General features: G+C 36.6%; 1 protein-coding gene and 1 long non-coding RNA gene across 4 annotated transcripts in view; one reads left to right on the forward strand and one right to left on the reverse strand.

The window, feature by feature from the left end:
* Positions 1-17,965, forward strand: part of LOC126715858 (uncharacterized) — a 49,975-nt gene extending 32,010 nt beyond the window's left edge. The window contains exon 2 of the long non-coding RNA XR_007651943.1: positions 17,763-17,965. This is a non-coding gene — a long non-coding RNA (uncharacterized LOC126715858). The remainder of the gene's footprint in view (positions 1-17,762) is intronic.
* Positions 17,176-22,463, reverse strand: LOC126715857 (uncharacterized). Of its 3 annotated transcripts, XM_050416679.1 has the most exons (4): positions 22,110-22,463; positions 21,697-21,762; positions 19,668-19,780; positions 17,176-18,665 (listed from the first exon to the last, which is right to left on the reverse strand). In XM_050416679.1, the coding sequence occupies exons 3-4, from the start codon at positions 19,688-19,690 to the stop codon at positions 17,540-17,542; spliced, it is 1,149 nt and encodes a 382-aa protein (XP_050272636.1). In that variant the 5' UTR covers positions 19,691-19,780; positions 21,697-21,762; positions 22,110-22,463; the 3' UTR covers positions 17,176-17,539. The 3 variants fall into 3 exon arrangements, with proteins under 3 accessions (XP_050272636.1, XP_050272638.1, XP_050272637.1); XM_050416681.1 differs by lacking the exon at positions 19,668-19,780 and having other exon boundaries at positions 17,176-18,683; positions 22,110-22,462; XM_050416680.1 differs by lacking the exon at positions 19,668-19,780 and having other exon boundaries at positions 22,110-22,461.
* Positions 22,464-25,611: the final 3,148 nt, after the last annotated feature.

A 25,611-nucleotide genomic window follows, 5' to 3' on the forward strand; every position in this document is an offset into this window, starting at 1 on the left:
GAAGAGAGACCTTGCGATGGTAAGGCAATTCATCTTCTTCTTGATAAAATTATTAGATTCTATCACATTTTAACATATCGTTTTGTAATCCTTTGGACAGATTACTCAGCAAGTGTTTGTGGTCGAGGAGTACTGCTGCAACAATCACAAGTTAGCTGACGTTGAGGCTCTCTCTCATGCCGAGGTGGAGAAGGCACTAGGGACCCTTAAGCAGGAGAATTATGAGCTCTCTGAGAAGCTCAAAGAGGCTAAGAAGGGTCATAGGAGTGCTGAGGCTGGATTGAAGAACGCTGAAAGTCAAGCCGAAGACCAGCGCCAAAAACTGTACGTGACTGAGACCAACCTCGCTACTGAAAAGCAAACAGTGTTGGATTTTAAGGCCGCATTGCAGAAGGCCAAGGAGGAGGCCCAGCTGGCCAAGGAAGAGGCTTAGCTAGTCAGGGAAGTAGCAGAGGCTGAAAAGAAGGCTTCTTGTCAGCTTAGGGCGGAGGAGACTGAAGCTAGGCTTTCTGAGGAGCTACTAGAGGTATGCAGGGATTACTGCAGTATTTCATGGGCCCACGCTCTTAATGCTACAGGAATCCTTGCAGACTCGGCCTTGAGACTGCCTGAGAAAGTCTTCTTCCCCCCTGAGTCCGAGAAATCCCTGATGATGCCGCTGAAGCTTCCGAGCAGGCTACGATTATTCCTGATGCCATCCCCCTAACTGAAACTGCTGGGGGTTCTGGTTAAGTAGCCATCCAGGCCGAGGATGCGGAAGGGGAGAAGAACAAGGGCAAGGGCAAGGGAAAAAGAACTTCCTCCAAGGCCAAGGATCCTGCTAAGGAGTCAGTCACCGAGGATCTTGGGGCAGATTCTCAAGATAAGGATGCTCCCCCTCCTCAGCCAGAGCAAAAAGAGAATCCTCCTGCTGAGGCTTAGCTCCTAGGGTTTTTATTGCTGTATTTTATTTTTTTTTACTTCAGACGGGAGTTGTGCTACATTTTGTTCTTTTGCAATCCTCTTTTATTATTTTTGGCTTATTAATATAGAATGCTCTTTCTTTCATCATTTTTTTTTTATCTTTATGACTAATGTTGATGGAATTTCGTTATTTTGTTCCAAGTTAATGCTACTGTTTCCTTAGTTGATGTTTGCAACAATCCTACTAATATAAACAAATGAGAAGGGGCAGGACTGTGCGATGAACTTAGTACCATAGATGTTATTATACGAGATTATGAACATACCTTAAAATTGCACAGGAGCCCTAAGTTGTTAATTTCCCCTAAGTCTGTGGTCCAAGGAGCCATGCAGAACCTAGGTTTTGTTTAAAACTTAGATAGACGCCATAAGTTGTTAATTTCCCCTAAGTCTATGGTCCGAGGAGCCATGCAAAACTTAGGTTCTGTTTAAAACTTGAATAGACGCCATAAGTTGTTAATTTCCCCTAAGTCTATGGTCCGAGGAGCCATGCAGGACTTAAGTTCTGTTTAAAACTTAAATAGATGTCGTAAGTTGTTAATTTCCCCTAAGTCTGTGGTCCGAGGAGCCATGCAGGATTTAGGTTCTGTTTAAAACTTGAATAGATGTCATAAGTTGTTAATTTCTCCTAAGTCTGTGGTCCGAGGAGTCATGCAAGACTTAGGTTCTGTTTAAAACTTGAATAGATGTCGTAAGTTGTTAATTTCCCCTAAGTCTGTGGTCCGAGGAGCCATGCAGAACTTAGGTTCTGTTTAAAACTTGAATAGATGCCATAAGTTGTTAATTTCCCCTAAGTCTGTGGTCCAAGGAGCTATGCAGGACTTAGGTTCTGTTTAAAACTTGAATAGATGCCATAAGTTGTTAATTTCCCCTAAGTCTGTGGTCCAAGGAGCCATGCAGGACTTAGGTTCTATTTAAACCTTGAATAGATGGAAGTGAGCCAATAAATGCGCGATGATCACAGGACAAAACGCAGGCAGAGCTGTTTTCATTAATAATAATATCTTCTTAGATTATTTACATTCCACGGACGAGGTACAGTTTTTTCGTCTAAGTCTTCCAGATAATAAGCACCTATTCCTACCACAGAGGTAATGCGATATGATCCTTCCCAATTGGGTCCCAGCTTGCCCCAGGAAGGGTTCTTGGCGTTGCCAAAAATTTTTCTCATCATGAGGTCGCCTGGACTTAGGGGTCGTAGCTTTACATTAACATCGTACTCCCGCTTTAACTTTTGGTGGTAATAGGCCATTTGGATCATCGCTTTTTCTCTTTTCTCCTCAGCTAAGTCTAGACTTCTCCCTAGTAACTCGTCATTATTTCTTGGGGTAAAGGTGCTGGACTTCAATGTGGGGAAACTGGCTTCGAGGGGGAGCACAGCTTCGGCCCCATAAGTCATTGAAAAAGGAGTTTCTCCCGTTGACCGTCGCGGCGTCGTTCGATAGGTCCATAAGACATGCAGTAGCTCTTCCACCCATCTTCCCTTTGCATCGTCCAACCTCTTTTTCAGCCCGCTCACTATGACTTTGTTCACGACCTCGGCTTGCCCATTTCCTTGGGGGTAGGTAGGAGTGGAATATCAGTTCGTGATCCCAAAATCGCGACAGTATTTCCTGAAGGTTTTACTATCAAATTGAAGACCGTTGTCCGAGATAAGGGTGTGAGGGGTTTCAAAGCACGTAACGATGTTTGTCCAAATGAACTTCTTTGCATCCACGTCTCTGATGTTGGCCAAAGGTTTAGCCTCTACCCATTTGGTGAAATAATTAGTGCCGACTATTAGGTATCGCTTATTCCCTGCAGCTTTCGGGAAAGGGCCAACAATATCAAGACCCCACTGAGAGAACGACCAAAGATTGGAGAGAGGGTTAAGGACTCCCTTTGGCTGGTGGATATTTGGGGCGAACCTCTGGTATTGATCACACTTATTTACATACTCTTGGGCCTCTCTCTACATGTTCGGCCACCAGTACCCTTGGGTGAGTGTTCTGTGAGCTAGCGATCTTCCTCCTGTGTGGCTTCCACAAATTCCCTCATGCAGTTCCTTAAGCAGGGACTCGGATTCCTTTGGGTGTATGCATAGTAGGTACGGCCCAGAATAGGAACGCTTGTATAGCTTGTGGTCCTCTAACAACCAAAACTGAGGAGCATTCCTTCGTATCTTCTCAGCCTCCAGTTTTCCTTCGGGTAATACATCATCTTTGAGGAAGTTCACTATAGGATCCATCCAGCTTAGATTCCTTCTGATTTGATGGATCTGAACTGTATCCCTTTCGAGGGTACCTGTTTTGCATAAATCCTCAACAAGGATCATTCAAGGTAGATCCTGCGCGAAAGACGTGGCAAGGGTAGCCAGTGAATCCGCATGTGTGTTCCCACTTCTAGAAACGTGCGTCAAATTAAAAGATTCAAAGCCTGATTGCAGGCGCTTGACTTAACCGAGGTACTCCTACATTCTTGCATCTCTAGCTTCCAACTCACCCATCACTTGGCCTACTACAAGTTTGGAGTTCGAGAACGCTTCTACTGCCTTTCCGCCCATTTTTTGCACCATGATCATTCCTTGGAGTAAGGCCTCGTACTCGGCTTCATTGTTCGTAGCCGAAAACCCAAGTCTTAATGACTTTTCAATGGTAATCCTTTCGGGTGATATTAGAACTAGCCCTATCCCAGATCCTTTTTGGTTGGCCGTGCCGTCCATATAGACTTTCCATCGTGAGCTTGCTTGTGCCGAGATTGTGCCAATCGATTTTCCATCCATGATTTCCTCCTCGGCTATTGCTTCTACAGAGGGTTCAGCGAATTCAGCGACTAGATCCACGAGGACTTGACCCTTGACAGAGGTCCTAGGCATGTATTTAATATCGAAAGCCCCTAGAAGCGTACTCCACATGGTGATTCTTCCTGTGTAATCGGCGCTTCGGAGCATCGATCAGAGGGGAAGTTGAGTTAGGACAATGACCGTGTGCGCCTGAAAGTAATGGGGAAGTTTTCGCGTGGCATGCACTACTGCGAGAATTGCTTTAGCTTCATGCAACGATTTACTTACGTAGTATACTGGTCGCTGTATCCCATTATCAACCCTTATTAATACCAAGCTTACAGCACGAGAGGCTACTGCTATGTATGTGAACAAAACCTCATCGGCCTCAGGGCTAGACATGATGGGTGGTCGTGACAAGTATTCTTTAAGTTACTGGAAAGCTAGAACACAATCATTTGACCACTCAACCCTTTCCACTTATTCATCAAAAGGTAAAAAGGTCGGCATCGGTCTGCAGATCGTGAGATGAACCGATTCAATGCTGCGATCATACCAGTGAGTTTATGCACTTCTTTTGGATTCCGAGGAGCCTGTAGGCTATTAATCGCTTTGATTTGATCCGGGCTCACCTCTATTCCTCTGTAAGTTACCATGTAGCCTAGGAATTTTCCAGACCCGACCCCAAATGAACACTTAGAAGCGTTGAGGCGCAGCCTCTGCTCCCTTAAGATGCTAAAAATGACTTCAAGGTCTTTCACGTGCTCGAACGCCACTTTACTTTTTACTACCATATCGTCTATGTAGACCTCAATAACCTTGCCTAGCTAGGGTTTGAACACTCTAGTCATCATCCTCTGATAGGTTGATCCTGCATTTTTTAATCCGAAAGGCATCACCTTATAGTGGTAGTTTCCGACAGGTGTGAGACAATGACAAGTGTGAGACAATGCAAATGTGAGAAGTCAAATCAAATTTGGAGTAATAATACTCACTTGAAACTTTAAGGACGAACACTGTATTTTTGCCTTATTAATTTTATCCAAGGAAAGAAAAGAACACCAACATCCTCTAATAAGTATTCAAAGTCAAAGCAAGACCAACTTGGATTAGTGTACGCACCCTTAAAATCATTAGGAGTAGTCATCATGGTATTAGGTGTTGTTTGTTGTTTGAAGTTAGGTTGTAAATTAACGAAGTTGTTTATGAAAATCTCAAGTTCAGCTCATGAAAAAACTTATTTATTTTCGTTTGTTTAGCTAACAAGACAAGCACAAGGCCAAGTTTAGGCTCAACTTCTAAACTAACTGTTGAAGGCCAAAATTTCACAAGAATGCCCATTCCATGAAAAGTAAAGAAGGCCCAATTCAAGCAGCAAGAAGAATCAACATTAAGGCCCTATTTATGTTCAGATTTCCAGCAAAAAATGTCATTAAAAATTCCAGCAAAATTCAGTGAAAGAACTGGGCCGGGATACCCAGAGGCTGCCAGAGGGCCGGGATACCCAGAGGCTGCCAGATGCCCAGGATCCTCAGGTAACGCAGAACAGCTACTGTAGGATTGAGACAACTCAAGAAAGGTACCACGAAATACAAGAAATGAAGAACAGAGATGTCCTTCTCAAGTACCCACTGGTGCAGCAAAGAATCAGAAAGTATAAAGCAAACATTCATGAACAAAGGAGTTGTACCACAAGGAACCAAGAATGAGAAAATCATACGTAGAAGCAACTGGAAGAGAACTTTCAACCCAGCAGTAAAAGATTCCAACTGTTTGGGAATAATGACAACAAGGAAATAACACCGACAGCTAAGTCTGAAAAATGAGAAACCTTGAAAGAAGAGAGATTGAAGGCTAATTGCTGAGGACGCCCCGGAATGGAAAGTCAGCAAATTACTTTTAGAGAAACAGCAATAAAAGATGAAAACTATGAGAAAAAAGGAAAGAGACCAGCCCTTGAGCAACTGTCACAGCACGAGCTCTGAGGGGCAAAAGAGAGAAATCACTAGTACCATGGAGCCCTAGAAAATACACTATAAAAGGAAGAGAAAACCCATGTTGAAAGGGGGAGGATTTTCAGTAGGAAGAATATCATAACAGAGTCATTAGAACTCTGTAAAATTTAAGAAAAACAGAGGAATGTCTCCCGATATCCCAGAAACAGCCACTATAGCACATACTTGGATTCAAAAGGATTCAAACTTTGCAAGTCTTAGAGGCTTGAATAGCCATCAAAGTCTGTAATTTTTGAGCTTATTTGAACCTTGTATCACGTCTTAGTGAGCACATTTGTAATCCACAATCAAGAAAAATAATGAAATATCTCATATTGATTTGAGAATTTCTAACAATTACTTTGCATATTTCTTTACTGCTTCTTGCTGCTCAATACATATATATTCTTGCTTGTAAAGCTGAGTCCCTGCCCAAGCAAAGCCACTCAGACTTGAGTTCCAAATCCCACAAGTCTTGTGCAAAAGCATAAGTCTGTGAGAATTGGGGCCAGGATCCTCGTGGCTGAATCATTCTCATGAAATTCATTTACATATATGTATATGTATTAATATATATATATATATATATATATATATATATATACCCTAATCTAAGAAACTAACAATTATTTGAAGATATGTGCCTTGTATAGTTGTTCTTGTGTAGGACCTATAGAGGTAAAAGGAAAGGACAAAACTCCATTGCATAACAAGCACGGAGAAAAATTGTATAGTGCAGAGAACCAGAGATTCTGGGTTCTTACAGGCCTAATACGCCCCGGGATCCCACGACAGTACGTCCCGGGATCCCACGACAGTACGCCCGGGGTACCAAGTGAAGGAATTCTTTAAAATGTTTATACAATAAAAGATAAGCCTTAAATATTCTATTTCAATCTCTTTCTCATTGTGAATATTATGAACATCTATTTTACTTATTTTGTAAGCGTAAAGGGTCATTTTATGATACTAAAACACTTATAATGGTATTTTATTGCTTAGGAGGAATCGCATTTTTGCCTTGAGGAGATTTATGTGACTTGCACACAACTTGGTTCGTAATCAGCCCTCATTTAGCTGCGGTGAATCAAGCCCAGTCCACCAAAATACAACTATTTGGCCCAGGATCCTTGGGCCTGTGTGCTAAAGAAAAAAAAGCACTCTCACACTAACTAAATTTGTTAGAATTATGTGGTTAAATGATTAATTTATTATTTTCCAACAGTTTAAACTTTTTGGATAATTAGTAATTTAATATAGCATTAGAGCAAGAGATCCTAATTAAGTTCAATAGTTGTCTCCTCCACTCTATCTCACATTTAAAATCCTACACACATAAGGGGGGTGTTATAAATATGTTGTTAAATTATTAAATTTACCATTTTTCAATAACCTTAACTCATGAATATGAGATTCGATTTAATTATATATAATATTATATTTTTATACGCATATTTGTCTAAAAAATACTTATATAAACTTAAAATTAAATTGTATAAGTTTGTAAATAAATTAATATGAGATCAAATTAATTTTTGACTTTATTAATAATATAAATAATTCATTTTCAGTAAAAAAATCATAGAATTTTGAAGGGGTAAAAAATTGTAGTCATGAAATTTCTATACATATAAAAGAATAACTTAATCAAGTAATTTGTGAATAAGCTTAAGCAAGTTGGACAAAAAAATAAACTAAGCTTAAATATATAATCTTATTAAGTGAAGCTCTTGAGCTTGATTCATGTTCAAAATAAATTTAAATGAATAAGATTGAGTTTTTAATATCCAACTAGGTTTGATTTGTTTACAACTTCATATAGATCAAACAACTTCTGATCTGGACTTTTTTGATAAACTTCATAAAGCTTCTGATTTGAACTTTTATACACATATCAAAGCAGCCCAGGGGAAGGAAAAGACAAGAGAGGTGGGTGCAATATACCTAGAGAACGGTTGAAAAGAGAGGTGTTTCTTTCTTTTGTTCTTTTTTTTTCCAGAAACAGAGCCGCGTTGATTTTTATTTTCTTCCCCTTCATAAAATAATAATAACAATGGTTGACAGTAGACGGTGATTAATAAATTCGCGTGAATGGTAGGCTCGTACAGGAATAAAGAATAACATGCCAAGTTGTCAAGTAATTGTGAAATTTGTTGCGAAGAGTATTGTTTCTTGCTCTAATAATAATCCTCAGCCTGCCAATAATAGACATGGCCTCATGGCGTATGAGATAATACCACCACTTTTGCATTACAATTTTTTTTTTTTTTTTTTTTTTTTTTTTTTTTTTTGCTATAACTAATGTGCTCAACTTTAGGGCGCAAAGAAAAAGCTTTGGATGGAAGTGAAAAATAACTGATGTTTTTTAATTTATTTTTTCGTTTCGGACTTTTTCTATATACACATTTGTTTTGGTTGGATCTATCATTGTGAGTGATAGTGATATGGTAGTTCATATCTTAGAAAAATTGAAAATTTCATATAAGCATTTGTTAGGTTTGGTTTTATGACTGTGATTAATTTGTGAGTGATAGTGATATGGTAGACCTTAGAATAATTGAAAATTTCAAACACTAATTAGGAAGATTATGTGGACTGATGGTATTGCATGTAGAAAAGAGCCCCAAGTCTCGTCCATCATATCATGCAGGTACCCAATTCCTTTCTCACTCGCTTCAAACAGGTCTTATATATCTACCTCTGAACAGCTTTCTGCTTTCCTATTCTCTCCTCATGCAATTTCAAACAACGAACAGAGTCCAGTACCATGTTTACTTCTCACGATTTCAAGGGTGTGTACATTGATCCAAGTTGGTCTCCCTTTGAGTGGTTGTTAGAGGTTGTTAGTGTTGCTGATCGGAAATATCACAAAGAAATATCTATGAGAAAGAAATCGATGAGACAATTCAAGACTGGGCTGCTGGGTTCTGAAAGAAAGTCTCTCAACCACACCCAATTCAAGAAGCTGAAGCACCATAATAAAAGAACCCTTTCACACTCACCAGCCACATCCAAGAACCCCATAGTCATACAGCAAGCCGGTCCAGACCCACCACCAGACATGCCTAAGGAGTTCAAGAACATAATCATGGCTAAGGAGTTCAAGAACATAATCATGGCTAAGAATGGTTCTGATGTAAAGCTTGTGATCCAGAAGAAACTATATAAAACTGATATGTTGGGTCGATTTGCTCGACTTTCAATACCAAAAGGACAAATGATAGCGGAGTTTCTGAGCGAAGAAGAACAAATGAGTCTACAGCAAAAAAAAGAAGATGGGGTTCATTACAAGGGTATGGAAGTCCAGTTAATACAGCCAAGCCTTAAAGAATGCAGCATCTCATTGAAGAAGTGGCAGCAAGGTGGCAACAACTCTTACATGTTGAGCTCACCTTGGAACAAAATCGCAGAAAATAACGGACTTGAGGTAGGGGATATTATACAGCTTTGGTCCTTCAGAGTCAATCATAGTCCCTGCTTGATCCTTATTAAGCTATAATTGAATAAGAGTGATTTAATTTGGTGGTAGTGGTTGCTACAGTTGCGGGTGTTTCTTATTTAAGTCCTTGTAATAGTTGCAAATGTTTCTGATTTAATAAGTCCTTGTAATAGTTGTAGATGTTTTTTTATTTAAGTCCTTGTAATAGTTGCAGATGTTTCTGATTTAAGTTTAAGTCCTTGTAATAGTTTCGATGTGGCATAAATCGAATAAGTTTAGGAGAAAGTATATAGTGTTTTAGAAACTCCAACTCAGCACACATGTGGTGTTTCTAAGACCAATAAGAAATTAACACCTAGCCTAAAAAAAAGACACATAGTATATTGAGCTATTTAAAATAGAATGACTAAATTGGCTCTGAAAAAATTTCAAACACGCTACTCTCTCTGCAAAACCAAAAACCAATTAATTTTCCTCTTTTCAAAATCAGGCTGTTTGTGTAGGTTCCAGTTAGCTCAATTGGTAAAGTCTTTAATGGTTATATAAGAGATTTGGGGTTCAATCCCCACCTACACCAAAAACTAATTGGTGTCTTGGTCTGATGATAAAGAGCTATCATCAGGAGCAAATGTCATAAATTGAAACTCTTTAAAAAAAAAAAATAAAAAAAAATAATTAAAAAGGCCGTTTGGACATTACACGTATTTCCACATTTTTTCATCCACATGTATTTTCAACGTTTTACTTTACCAAACGAGCCCAAATCTCTCTCTCTCTTCCCAGTCCCCATGCCACCATAGCCCTTGCTCTCTCTCAACCCCAAACCCTGATAGCCACTTCCCAACTGTAGTGTCTCCGGCAACATAACACTGCCGAACATTGCAAGTTCCAACGAGACTGGCCTTTGTCTCGTCAAAAAACCTCCAAATCTTCTTTTTCTAGCAAAACCATCTTACGCTAGAAGCTTTCTTCCTTCCCTCACGTATAATATTTTGTTCCCCTCCTTCTCTCGATTACTCTATCTGGCCGGATTAGTTTTTAGCCTCAGTCCCAGACCTAGTGCCAAAAAACCCTAAGACTAAAATTACCCCAAATTGAAAACATTGAATTTGGTCTCTCCCTCAATTCCAAATTGTGTAGAGAAAGGATTTTGTGTTTTCTTAGGTAATTTTCTTCCTAAATTTTTTCTCAGGTTTCTCTCTTCACAACCCTTAGTCTTCACTGATAAGCCGCCACACGAGCTCCAACCTCTCCGTCTCTCTTTATTTTTCTTATCTTATTTTCTTCTCTCTTTTTTTTCTGCTCAAAGGTCCCTCCTTTTTTCTTTTGTTAGGGGGTTTGGAGATTTAAAAATGGGATTTTACATATGGGTCCAAGTGTGGAGATTGAAATATGATTTTTTTTTTTTAGTGGGCACGTGACATTCCCAGCCCTTCACCCCTGAGTGTTCAAATATGAAATATTATAATTGTGATAGTTATTACAATTAATAGACATTTTATTGTGTTTTATATGAAATGTTAAATTTGAATTTCATAATTGTGATTGGTATTTTGGCCGTGGGTTTGGTGTTTGGTTGTTTCTGTGGGGATTTTCTGATGTGGGTTTGGGGTTTGTTATGGCTGTGTGTTATGTATTGTGCTGATATTGGTGTATGCATGTGAATATTTGTTCATGTGATGGTTTTGCTATGGATGTGTGTGCTTGTTTAATGTAATGCCTGTGAACTCACAAAAAAAATGGTAGCTTGTGTGCTTTATGTCTTGTGAACATGTACAGAGAGATATGAAAATGCACTAGGTATGTAAAGCTTAAGAAGAACTAGCAACACTTGAGAAAAGAATGGATATTACAATTTTAATGCAAATTAAATTTTTCTACGTGATTTACTTCACTAAATTAAATTCCAAATCTATAAATGCATAATCTTCTTACCTAACTATTATTTTGTTCTTCATGTTAGCATTCATGTGCATATGGCAATCTGAACTGAGGCAATAAGCACAGAGAGTGACTTGACCATACTTCAAATATTTTTACTTTTAATCCTTACCAGATTTGCTAGATAATTATACTTATATATTAGTTTGCTATTTTTATGGTTCTTAGCACATTGCCTGCTTTGTCTTTTTCTTGGTACTTTTTCATCATAATTGTAGTGGAGTTTTATTTACCTACGCCCCCCCCCCCCCCCAAAAAAAAATCCAGTATTGTTGGCTATACTAATTATTAAATTTTTGTTTCTTTTTGGATTATTGTAGGGGGTCGTCAACTATGTAAGATTTTTCATTAAAGCGATGAAGATGTCAAATATGAAGCAGTGGGATAAATTAAAGCTCAAAAGTATCAATCAATGATGGATAAATACAAAATAGTTGTGAAAAAGCTAAAGTGGGCATCAATAGGGTCATGGCTATTTTTGTAGTTTGCTTTGGTGTGTTTATGTATGCTGGCAAAACAAAAGCAGTCAACATGTTGTTACCTTGATGTAACTTTTTGAATATTGATGCCAATAATAGTGACATATTAGAAAATTTATCTTTATGTTAGCTTTTGATTTAGTAGACAATTGTAGATTGATGTTGCCTTTTGTTGAGTTTATGAAGTTCAATAAAATTTAGCTTTATGTTAACTTTGATAATCATTGGGTGCCAAAGACAAACAACACCACTGATTACGGCAGGTAAACAACACTGTTGCATTTTATATAATCTAAATTATAGGTATTACAGCAAACAACAATGACACAATATATATAATCTAAATTCCAGAACTATGTCCAAAAAAAAAAAAAATCTTACTCAAGCTTTAACAGAATAAGTATTTCATTTTGCAATGACATATTTTCAAGTTTGACAGAATAGGTATTCCCATAAGAGTTTCCACGCTATTGATGTGGCAACATAGTCATGTATATCACCTAAATATGCAATCTGTAAAAATGCAACTTTATTCAGGATAAATTGATGAGAATTATCACCTAAAACTGCATAATTATATTAAGGACAAAAAAGAATTTCAGAATTATTTGTGGGTACATAATCTATATCACCTAAAGCTCCAAAATCATCACCACCAAATGTATGTGGGTTACATAAAATAGATTATTGTTAATGCCTAGTCATATGTTCTCAAATCTTCCAAGGTTTGTTCTTCTTCTTGGCCTGCATCCTTTGAATTTGAATCTTCAGCACTTGCAACAGCAGCTATTGAATCTCCAACACTTATAGTAGCAACCCTTGCTTCTCCAGCCCTTGTAGTAGTTTCAGTTACAAAAACAGCACTTGTAGCAACAGCAATTCCATCTCTAACACTTGCTGTACTTGTAGGTGTCTTCTAACCATTGGTAGACAATGTATCCTACATTATAAGTTTATAACATACAAAAAAATATATACATAACCATCAAAATATTAATTCCCCTAAAAATAACATAGAGCACAAAGCTAACCTTGCCTCATTAAGATTCCTGAACCTTCCCCCATGGTAAATCTCAAAATTTAAATCAATAAACTCAACAAAAGCAATACAAAGTATGGGATTGGTGTCAACAACCTTCACACACAAAATGAACTTGCCATGCTTCTAAAAGTCTTCTTGTAAACACACTTGTACAATTCTCCTCTAGAAAAAAAAAAAAAAAAAAAAAAAAAAAAATCCCCTTCCCCCCACCTGTAAGAAAACTAAAAAAAAAAAAAAAAACAAAAAAAAACAAAAATGTCCATCACTTGCTAATCCTCAGCCATAAACACACACACTCAAGTAGGCTTTATGCCAGTTATCAAAATATCATAATTTTCCATAATAAATCAACCAAAGACTAAATATAGATTGAATACCTCATAGGAGACTCTTAAGAGAAACTATTTATTAAAATTAATTCCTTTACCAAAAACAACGGAACAAAAGCATCACATCCATCCCTGCACCATGAAAAAAATTTATTACAAGGAATGAAACAAATTGTGAAAATTCCAAGTAAGCCAACACATATTGCAAACTTAAATGCATCTAAAAGAAACCATCTTTAACATGAATAGCTAAAACAGAAAGAAAAAATCTAACAAATAAATAATACCTGAAAATCAAGCACAACCATCAAATACATTAAATCAACTAAACAAAGAAAGAAGCTTTATTTCTCTACTTATAAAACTACATCATACTAACCACTTTTAATATAATCCAAAAGAACAATTTTTTGAAAAAAAAAAAAAAAAAAAGCCCTTTTACTGTATTTTGAGTGCATCCATACTCACTGAAGCATTTTATCAAACAGTACAAGTTCCCTTTTTACATAAGAATGTATATGTCAAAAAAAAAATTTTTTTAAAGGCATATATATAAGAAGAAAAATCCAGAAAATAAAATGAAAAAAGAGTGAGGAGAACCCTTCATGCAAAGTCAAGATTTGAAAGCGGCAAGAAAACTTTCGGCATCGTGGTTGGAAACAACAGAAAGACAATTTTGGGCGTTTTCCGATGAGACAAAGGTCGGTCTCGTTGGAACTGATGATGATCGGCCATGCTAGGTAGTGGTTGACAAGGTTTGGAGTTGATAGAGGGAAGATGGAGGTGCTGGTGATTGGTGTGCTACGGTGGTGCGAGAGAAACAGAGAGAGAGGGCGTTTTTCGACGAGACAAAGGTCAGTCTCGTCGAAACTGATGATGACTAGCGATGCTAGGCAGTGGCTGTCAAGGTTTGGAGTTGAGAGGGGAAGATGGAGGTGCTAGTGTAGGGACGGACCTACACTATGCAAGAGGGGGGCCATTGCCCCCCCCCCCCCCCCCCAATTAAAAAAAAAAAAAAAACTAGTATAAAAAAATTAAGATTTGCCCTTTTATATATATATATATATATTTGTCTCTCCTCCTCTAAAATATTTAGATATTGACCTACAAGAAAATAAATAAATAAATAAAATTCATGCCCCTTTAACTACAAAACCAAAAAAATATATATATATATGGACTAAACAAGAATCGCGCACAAAATAAGAAACATTTATTTTGTATGTTATACTTTGTTGATGTGTTTTATAATATGAAATGTTTAAGAAATACTTATTTTGTAGGTATTATTTTGTTGAATATGAAATAGATGTTAGTTTTTATTTTCATAAATAAAAAAAAAAAAAAAATTGGTTTTAAGCTTTGGCACCCCCCAAGTATGAATCCTGGTTCCGTCCCTGTGCTAGTGTGAGAGAAACAGAGAGAGTGTGTGAGAGAGAAAGATGAAATTTTTTGTTTTGGAGAAAGAAGAAAAGGAAGAGTGGTGGGATAGTGAAAATTTAGAGGGTATTGGTGTCTTTTTATTTTAAGTAACCTGAGTTACTGAGTTGTAATTTTTAATTCATGTGTTAATTTTGTATTGGTCTTAAAAATACAACATGTGTGCTGAGTTGGAGTTTCAGAAACACTATATACTTTCTCGTAGTGAAAAATGTTTTTTTCTCTACCTAGATAAGTAATAATTATTTCAGGAGATTTAGGATATCAATTGAATATTGAATTCCGTTTCTTATTATAAATATATGTGAAACAAAAATGCTATTATTAGGAATCATTTACCAATGATACTTTTTTTATATAGAAGAAATACTTCAAACTTTTATTAAAACAAACTTTTCATAATTGGCAAGAAGTACATTAAAGAGGTGTGAAGGAACAACTTCTATCCACACTGAAAGACCACTAATTTATCTCTCATGTTAAAAGAGACCAAGCTTGGTTTCAAATACAATATAAAAACTAATTAAGCCATAAATATTTTGGATGTTTATAAATACTCTTTTCAGATACCTTGGCTTGTTATGGAATAAGAAGTGGTTCATTTATGTCCTTACACGTGGCACCATCTTATTGTTGTCTAGAAGTGTTTTTCTAAGTAGATGGGAATAATTAACTTGATACATTTAAATAAATAAAAAATTAAAGAACCAAAAATCTAACCTTTAAAATTACATAATCAAAATCAAATAGATCCCATGATCCAGGTACAAAAACACAATTTACCCAAAATAATATTTCAAGTTTTTGGTGGGATCTCTCTCACGCACACGTGTATATATAACTCAACTTTGGGGGCCTCTCCTTTTTTTGTGGTTCCACCACCGAGTATAGAAGACTCAGAAACTTGTTTGGGGTGGGGCTACACGTTTGAGAGACTACTTTTTGGGCACCAAGGGGTGATGCCTAAATACAGGGAAGGAATTAGGTGGGCCCAAGGGGCCCCGGGCCCAGAAAGAAAATATATATGGGTATAGTTTTTACAATTTTATATTTATATTTAGGCCATTTCTCTTAACATTTTACATTGATTTTATTGTAATAGCATTTGCATCAGTTGTAAAATAGTATAAAATTTCAAATTTGTCCAATTAACCTTAAAATACACCATCATGCAAAATTACATTTGTGCTACAATAACTGTGTAAATTTACACAATTACCGAAGCACAATGCACACATGTATTTTTTGCAAATTTACACAATTACTATAACACAAATGTATTTGTGTACAATGATACATAGACTGATGTGAGTGTATTTTGGGTTGATTGGACAAATTTACACAATTATTGTTGCTAAGCAAATGAATGTTTTATAAATAATTTAGATTGGAGCAGTGGTTTTTAGTTGAGGAAGAGAGATGATTTGAGATAATAATAAAAAATTGATAAGAAAATAACATTATGATGAAATGTAGTGTAAAATAAATAATTTGATGTGGAGCATTTTGAAAAGTGAGTATATAAATTTTAAAAAAAAGAAGTTATTATGCTAAAATAAACAGAAATTTGTGCATGAGCTGATGCAAATGCTCTAATATAGTAAGAAACAATGATGTTTTGTGTTTTTGTCTTTGTTAGTAGATAATTGCATTATAATGTATTACGAAACAATGATTTTGTGTATTTGTTTTTTTTTTTTTTTTGATAATTTGTTAATACTAAATAGATGTTTATTTAAAATTTCACGATTTTTTTTTTTACTTATAATCCGGCCCTTCCTAACTCGAAATCTTGGGTCAGTCATTGCCTAAATATTTCTAATTCGACGACATTTTTCATAAATTTTTAAGACAGATTGTGATTACTATAAAATAATAATAATAATCTAGTAAAAAAATGTTGTATTCATCACCATCTATGACCTCAATTTTGTGATAAAAGTTGTGAAAAATTATAACATTATTGTAAGCTGAATGTGTTTGACTAGCACACTATGACGGTAGGAATTCACACTCATTAGTACCAGTGATGTCATTGAAGCCTAGTTAAGGGGTTATGGCCCAAATATGTATAGTTTGATGCCAATATACCACTAGGAGTCTAGGAGCGTGCAGTTTGGTTAGGAAGGTTTTTTTTTTTTTTTTTTTTTTTTGTTTGGCAAATCAAACTTTTCTTTAAATAGAAACAGAAGCAAAATCCAACTTTCAGGAACCCAAAATAGGATATAAAGAAGAATCATTACCACAGAGGTTTGGGTTTAGGGGAGAAACAGCAACAGATAAGTTCCCTTTTAACCCAAGAAAAAAGGAAAGAAAATAATTTATTTTCATTAATGAACTAGATTTGAAAACATTTCTTTAATTCATGATTTCACATGGCACTTCTCCCGTTATCCATGGCACCATAGAAACACGAGTTGAACACACGATTTCAACTCTTAAAATCGTGAATTCAACTCACATTTTACCATAGTTTTACCTTTTGATTCAAAATACGGTACATTCTGATTTAACGGGGAAGGCCAAATTTCACCCAACTGCCTTGGGAATTGGGATAGGCCACAATTCAAATCTTCTATTAAAAAGAGAGAGAGAGAACGAAACCAGAAAGCAGCCGTTAACTAAGTACCAGGAAATAATGGCAACATATGATATATCTTGTATCTATACATTTCAATATAATAAAGTTCTCTTTTTTTTTTCTTTTTTTCTTTTTTTTAAATTAATAAAAATAAAAAAGTTAACAATGGCCGCAAATAAAGTCATCGCTACTTTATCAACAAGACATAAGGTAAATAGTTCAATTTGCAATTGAATTTATCGCATGACATTCAACACAATGTTAGACAGAACCACAACTTTACATGGATAAATTACACATAGGAAGATCATCATAATTGAAAACAAGAGGAGGATTGAAGGTTATTAGGAAATTAAATCTAAAAATACACATCAAGGAAAGACTAATAGCCATCTTTCCACCTTTCATCATCCTGGTTAATCTACCAGGCAACCCATGCAACAATATAAATGAGAAATGTGAGAAGTCAAATTCTTTACGTTATTATCTATTTTTTTCCCCCTACTGAATATATATACCCATGAAACTTTTTTCCTATTCCTCCCTCCTTTTTCCCAGTACCATTTTGATCTACCTCGGACCCATGGTGGCATCTCTACGTCTGCGTCTCCTACCTGATCGTCCTAATAACACTCCATTGCCATGGCGGTGGAGGCGGCTAACCAGCGACATACCACTGCCGCCATCATCGTCGCTGTTATTGTTATCATCTTGATCAGAGGAGTCCAACCCAACATCGGGAGAGGGGTGGCGAATACCAACAGCATTCTGATCTGATGCATGGTGATGAAAGGTCCTCTCAGACTGATGCCTCAGCCGTCTACCATGGTCATTCCCTGATGACGGCCCAAACGCATGCAATAGAAGAAAGACATTCACCAGATTACTATCAAAGCCCACCTCAAAGCTCCCAGCCCTCTCTGCCATAGCGTTTACATCAAAACCTCCATCCTCTTCATCTGAATCCAAAGCATTATGATTACTTTCTATTACATAGTCTCCAAAAACCATTGCCCCTGGCATTGTTGACCTTATTGTGCTGATCACGTCATCCCGCTCTCGCTCCCGCTCAAACCGTCTCCATTTCTGTTCAAGTATGGGATCCACTTCACGCGGGCGTGCAGAGGGGTGCTCTGCCCTCATGTGCTTTCTCAGCTCCTTGTAATTTCCCAGGAATGAGCAGTTGTCCTGCATGCAGCTTCTCTTTTTCGCATTTAGGTATTCTCGTGCAGATTCAACCACAGTCCAACCTTTAACCTGTCCCCTGCAAAGGGGGCAAGCAAGTTCAGTGACTTCACACTTCTCAATGGGCCAACTGGAATCTGGTAACAAAATGGGACTATCGACAGAGCCATGCACATGTTGTCCATCATTCGATGAGGTTATTTTGGCATATGCATTCTTGTACTGATCAAGGCAGTTGGAGAACCGAAAGCCAGTTCCACACATGTAGGGACGGCAACCATTGTCATGTGAGGAACAAAGGAGAAGAACAGCATTGTGAGGGCACTCCATGCACACAGAACATGTCACATCTTCCAAGTCCTTCTTATCTAAAGCCTTGGAGCATTTCTTAGGGCACAATTCCATTGACATATCTGAGTTATAAGAAGGCAGTGGGTATGGAGTTGCCCTGGCTTGTCGGGAAATAATCCTGCGTCGTCCTCTGCTACCTTTCACCATTTTCAAACTATACCTGACAACCACATCGCCGCTAATTTATTACAATAAAGGTGGCCAAATAATCAGCAAAATTTTGTGAATAAATATGCAAAAGAAGTTAAAAATTATTTATAGGAAACAATAGACACAGAAATTATGCAACAGATTAATCCACTTTAATTCCTGTCCCATGCATGGTAAGGCACTAGCAGCAATCATCTTAATATAACATACATGTCTAATGTAAAATCTTTTCATTTCTCAATGCTTTGTAAATATTGCAATTGGACCCTATATATAGTAACTTCATCTTTTAAAAATAAAATAAAAAATGCATTATTAGAAATTATAATGGTTTTTGCGAGGCTTCACTGTTCTGTGAATTCATCTAATTAATCACATGCCTTTCTCACCCAATTTCAAAGCGACAGCTTTCCCATGAGTCATATAAACCACCTCAATTAACATCATCACATCTATGTACAGGATTATCCTCAAGTTAATTAACAGAAGTTTCCACTCTTAAAGAGTGGATAAATCATTTGGCCCTAGTTCTGTTGGTTTAAAAAGAGAAAATGTTACGGATTTCTGAGAGGTAACTATTAAATAGCAGCAGAAAAATGCCAAGATCTCTTATCCTTCTCTTCTGAAAGACATATCCTCAGCTTCTAAGCTAGAAACCAATTAATGATATTACAATGAGCATAGCACAACAATCAATGCCATTGTAAAAAATGCCAGAGGAAATTCTGAAATTTTATTAAGAAAAAAGTTCCCCGAATGAATATTTTGTTTGCACATTTGCAAATGGAGCATGCAATTTAAACATTCACAATAGGAGAACCATGTGTTAAAATAAAATCACATATATTCAATTTCCTATATCCAGAATTCCAGAACTCAGCTATCCTAAATTGTGGTCTATTGGAGGAGCACAAAGCACAGATATGTTTATATTTACAAAGGAAAACAGAAAACATTTATCTAGACAGATGAATAACAACACTCCAAAGAAACATGCTCTCTTTGGGCTTACCTGAGCATGTCCATGGGATGCATGCTTTCAAATAGCCGAAGAGTTGCAAAAACAACAAATTAGGAATATCCATAACAGATACTGTTCCTTTCACCTTATACAATAGAGCCATCCTAGCATGACAAACATCAGAGACCATAAATAAGGATGTAGACACAAAAATTAGGTGCTAGTTCCTAGGCTGCTAAATCTGAAACAGAATTCTGCAATATAGCACAACGAATGCTCCAATATCAGCATCGCCTGGAATGCTCACCCGGAATATTCCTGTGGTTAATGTTCACATAAAGGTGAAAGAGAAGTTGATAAGTTCTAAGCCTAGTAAAATGTTAAACTCCTGAATAAACCATGAATAAATGTCCATTACTCCATTTACAACTGCGAACAAACAGCCTATGAACTAGAGTGGGATGCTAGAGGAAATATTTGTCACATCAAACTACATGGATGAGTGGAAACCATACTTATACAGAATGTATTGGTTATTCACAGTGCTAAGAAAAATCTTACTATGTGTTTAACAGAGACTTTCAAAACTTTGCTTTGTATCCCCCCCACCCCCCCCCCCCCCTTTTTTTTAATGGAAAACAATTGTTCCCACAGCAATAATAAATTGAAAATCGATTACAAAAATTCACTAGACCAAGAAAAGAAAATAAGGCCTAGAAGATAAAAAGGGACTATAAGTGACATAAGGGGGCATACAGCCCAAGATAATCAGCAAGGCACTACGAGAATAGTAAACTCAAAATATAATTTCCGGCAACATGCAAAACCAACTCAAATCCCTCAACTGTTTCCTGTTTCACTATTTACACACACAAACATGACATTTTTTAGTAAGTATGCCACTAGAAATTCCAACTTCCAAGTCCAAGAATCCACTATCTAGTGTAACTTGGCTCCAACCACTCAACATAGTAGCAACACGCACTTCCCTGCTAATTATACTCCATGACAGTCTAAATTCAGCAGACCAACATTATCCATGCACTGGCAAAGTGCAAGTTAAACAGTCAACATCCTAGGGACACACATTTCCCGCTCCAAATGACATACAAATTTATAGGTATAAATCTTAAAAACTTAAATTGCCTATTTAAACCACCAGATCGTCAAGCATTTTCCAAGTCGGGGATAACTCCAAGCTCAGACTGGACAAGGTAAGCAGCATGGCTGCATCAAGATTGACGTGTCCCACTACCAGATCAAAAATATTCAACTGACTACCTAACAATCCGACCAGTCCAATTTAATATCCAATCAGTAGATTAAATTATGAAAACATGTTAATAAACACTCTTCTAGGATGTCCTAGAGATCCTGTTTGTGCATCTTCATTCACAGAATCACTAAATAAAGGATTTATAACAGAAAGCGTCCAAAATTTATGCCAATCATTAAAAATGTATGACAACTTGATAAAGTAAGAAGAGCACCACGAGACAAGGTAACCTAGGTTGTTTTTTGAGCATTGTAACATAAAAGGAGGAGGAAAAATCTAATACCACAAAAAATTTAAGTACAAATATAGCAACTCCCCCAAGTCATCAACATTGAACAAAGCCAAATTATCCAGCACCCAAACAAATCATCCAAGGTAAAATGCAATTTCAGAGGCATATCAGAATTGTAAAATTTTTAATAATAACAATAAACAAAAAGAAAAAAAAAATGTTGTTCTGAATAGAATTCCATGATCCAACCATGTAAGAACTAGCAATCAAATGAGCAGAAGTAATAAATTGATAAAAGAAGCAAAACCCACTAAATTCTGAGGTGACCCAGTTCCACAATTACAAAGAACAACACAATTCTGAGCATAATTCTTCTGGCTAATCCGGAAATGATATCAAAATTGAGCAGAAGTAATCAAATTTGATCAAAGAAGGAAAACCCACAAAATTCTGAGGTGACCCATTTCCACAATTACAAAGAACAACATAATTCTGAGCATAAAATTCTTCTGGGTAATCCAGCAATGACATCAAAATTGAAACTTTCAAAACAAAACAAAAAAAATACTCACCAGGCCTCGAGAAAATCTAGATCGATTGCCGAGTTTGAATGCACAGAGAGAGAGCAAAGCTGGCGTCTGATAATAAAACAATGCAAAGTCTTTCAGAGATTTAATACAAATTTGCTTGCAATACAAACAACAAGCTTAGCCAAAGTAACACGCTAAAGAAACAGTGAATTAAATAATTAAAAAAATCAATAAATTGATAGGCGTCGCATGAAGCTACGATTCGTTAGCACATGGCTATGTCTTTTTTATCCACATCTCAGATCCACAGCTTTAAAATATTCAAAAAAAAAACCGTTAAAAAAAATTCAAAGAGTGAAAGTAAAAGTTAAAGTGGGACTCTGTTTGGGAGCGAAGAAAACAAGGGAAAATTTCAAAACTTGAAAAACCTAATAATTAGAAAACAAGGTTGGTACCGGAAATTGCAGTTCAGAGTGGCGAATCGATCATCGAGGACGAGAATTTGAGAGAGAGAGAGAGAGAGAGAGAGAGAGAGTTAGGTTTACGAAAAGCAAGGGAGGGCGAAGAAATCGGGGTTTAAATTAGCGGGACTGAACTTTCTATGTTGAAGTAGTAAATTTCAATTTTGGGGGTTTGAGTTTTGAGAAAATTTCAGAGAGAGAGAGAGGGAAAAACTATAGGGATTTGGTTATGTGATTGAGGTCGAGTCATTTCCACGCTACTGTTTTAGTCTGTCACTCTTTTCTGTGTGACCTCATAGAGAGGGAAGAAGAGAGAGAGACAGAGCAAGAGAGATGGGAGGGGTTGTTCACGCGCTATTGAGTGTGAGTATGATGACGCTCGATTTTGCGTGGTCACGTGGTGTGACGTGAAAGGGTGCAGTTTTTTGGATACCTTCCTTCCAGTTTCGTGGTACTCTCTGGGGAATAAAATATTTTGTGTTGGGGAATATCCGAATAGTCAATAGTCTAAACTCTGATCTCTGTATTTATTTTTATTTTTATTTTATAAACTGGGCAGTTTGAATTGTGGGCCGTTTGAATTGTGCGAAGAGGGGGAGTTAGCCGAGGGTAGAGTTACTTAAAAATAGGCTAATTTTTGGTAATTTTACTCTATTTTTCTTTATTATTTCTCTCTCTTCCTCAATTCAAATGACAAAGTTTTGAGATCTATGGTTTATGTTAGTTTTTTTTTTTAATTTTTCTATATATTTGAGTATAAAAACTAACTTTTTCTATTATAATATATACAACTACTTTTAAGAATCATACGTGAAGTTATTTATTATATATCCATCCAATTTTATTTAAATAATTATTTTTTATTTATATTTTTATTATCATTTTTACCTTTATTTGTTATCATATTCTCTCTCTTCTTTCTTCTCTCTTAACTCTCTCGTTTTCTCTTGTCTATCTGCTCTCTTCTCTCCTAACCATGGCTAGACCTCTATGGTCATGGTCGAAGCTGTCATGACCACCACAAAGGCGAACCTCTGCTTCCTTCTTTTGCTGTTGTCGTTGCTTCTTCTTTTTTTTACTGCTGCCACCATTACTTCTTCATCTTGGCAGCCTCTTTTTCTTCTTCTTCTCCTCTTTGATGATTCACATGAATTTGTATATGGGTTTGATGATCCATATGGATTTGTATATGAGTTTGATGAACTTGAGATATAGATTTAGGACAACCATATGGGTTTAATGAGTTTGAGATCTAAATTTAGGATGTGTTTGATGAATTTGCAAAGCATTTTGTAGAGATTTAAAAGGAGATAGAGGAGGAAGAGAGTCAGGGTGAACAGAGAATTTGATGTGAGAAGTGAGAGAAGGAGCATTCACATCTGTCTTTATAAAATTTTCTATCTATTTTACATAATAACTTTTTTTTTTTTCATTTAGTCTCTCTCTCTCTCCTCTCATCTCTGATCATAACTCTCGCCTCTCACCTCTCTCGTCCCTAAGGGTATGCATGGGTCGGGTTGGGTTGGGTTAAGGAGATTTTTTGACCCAACCCATTATGGTGGGTCAAAAAAATTCAACCCAACCCAACCTATCACATAAGTCCAACCCAACCCACATGGGTCGGGTTGAACCTATGGGTTGGACAAATTTTATTATTATTATTAAATTGAGTAGAAAACAATATAAATATAAATATATTAAAAAAACCCAAAGATTAGTATCAACGTGACTCCTTAAAAACAAACAACACTAAATACTAAACGACAATAGTAATTTACTAGGATTTGTGTGAACTAATTGACTTTTATATAGGATAGGAAGAGCTAGTTATTTTAAAAATTTTATTAAATTTATAAAATTTTTAAATATATATATTAAATATATGGGTGGGTCGGGTTGAGTTTGGCGGGTTTGAAATTTTATGACTCAAACCCAACTCTACCTGCTATCAAAAAAAAATTTGTAACCCAACCCAACCCAAAAAATTGACCCAACCCAACGGGTTGGGTCGGGTCGGGTCGGTTTTGGCGGGTTGATGGGTTGGCTACACACCCCTACTCATCCCCGCCTCTCACTTATCATATCTCTCTCAACCGCCACTGCTGCTGCTCTTCTTCTTCATCATCCCAATGCTTGCTCGCCTCTCACGTCCCTTTCAGCCGTTACCACTGCTCTTCTTCTTCTTAGCAGCATCTCAAACTCAATCAACTCACTACCACCAACATCACATCACTGCCAACAACCTAAGCAAGCACCAATTTCAGTGACCCACCATCTCTGATCCCTTCCCTCTTGATGTCGCGTCGCCATGGTCTTGACTTTATTTCATCTCCGTTTTGGTTAATTTTGGGTTTTGATTTCATATGGGTTCTTGCTTGTTCTATAATGAGTTATTGCTAATTTTAGTTTTCGGGAATTTATATCTAACCAGTGGTTGAGGTTGGGCCAGGCAATGGTTTTATTGTTAGGTTGGGGTGGTAGTTTTGTACGAAGAGAGGAAGAAGACAAAGGGGAGGTGAAAGACAGAGGGGGAAGAGGAAATTGAGGAAGAAGATGAATAGGTTTGCTACAAAGAGAGTGAAAAAAGTATTAAAAATTCATTTACACATTAACAGTGATAGTAGATATATGCATAATTACTGTAGTAATGTATTTGCACATCTATTCACCCATTGAGGTGGGCAATTTTTGGGCCAAAATGTGTATATTTTACCACTTTTTCTATTTTAGATTCACTGGTGTGAGTGCTCTAAGTTGTATATTTACACAATTATTGTGGCAAAAATGAAAATCTACAATGTTTTAGATAGACTGATGTGGAGAGTTTTTCAAAGAAAAATATGTAAATTGACACAATTTTCTACTATACACCCATTGATGTAAATGCTATAACTAAACACAAAACTAAAGTAAACTTTTTAAATTCGATTGGCGGGGAAAGATCTTGTATGTCTCTAATGTAGATACTGCCTTGTTTGGTAGGGAATGGAAAAGTGAATATAGAAAAGTAGGGGGTGAAAAAATTTTAGTTTTTCCTTATGTGTTTGGTTGGGGTGAAAGGGTAAAAAACTCATTTGTTTGGTTAAGAATAAAATTGAGAGGATAAAAAATATTGTTCGTATAAATTTACTCTCATGCCTATATTACATATAAAAAAAAATTATAACAAAAAAAAAGTTTAAAAAAGAAAAAAAAAAAAAAGGGTTGGAGGGGGGAGAGGGGTAGATGGGAAATTTCCTATCTTAAGCCCACTTTCCCCCATTTTCTCTCCAATTTGGAGAGGAAATTCCCTCTTGTTTTCGCCTCAACCAAACGGACTCTTATGTGGCATTTGGTATGGGGTAATGTTTTAGGATTCACAAGAATGTTTAAAGATTCTCATGTTTGGTTGCAAATCACACCAGGGAACCAGATGCCAGGGGAATTTGGATTCCCCTTTTAAACCCCTCTCGGTAGGAATGTGGATTCCTTTTTAAATAGGTGGGTATCCAGATTC

This window comes from Quercus robur, chromosome 2 (assembly GCF_932294415.1).
Source record: "Quercus robur chromosome 2, dhQueRobu3.1, whole genome shotgun sequence".
Lineage (NCBI taxonomy): Eukaryota > Viridiplantae > Streptophyta > Magnoliopsida > Fagales > Fagaceae > Quercus > Quercus robur.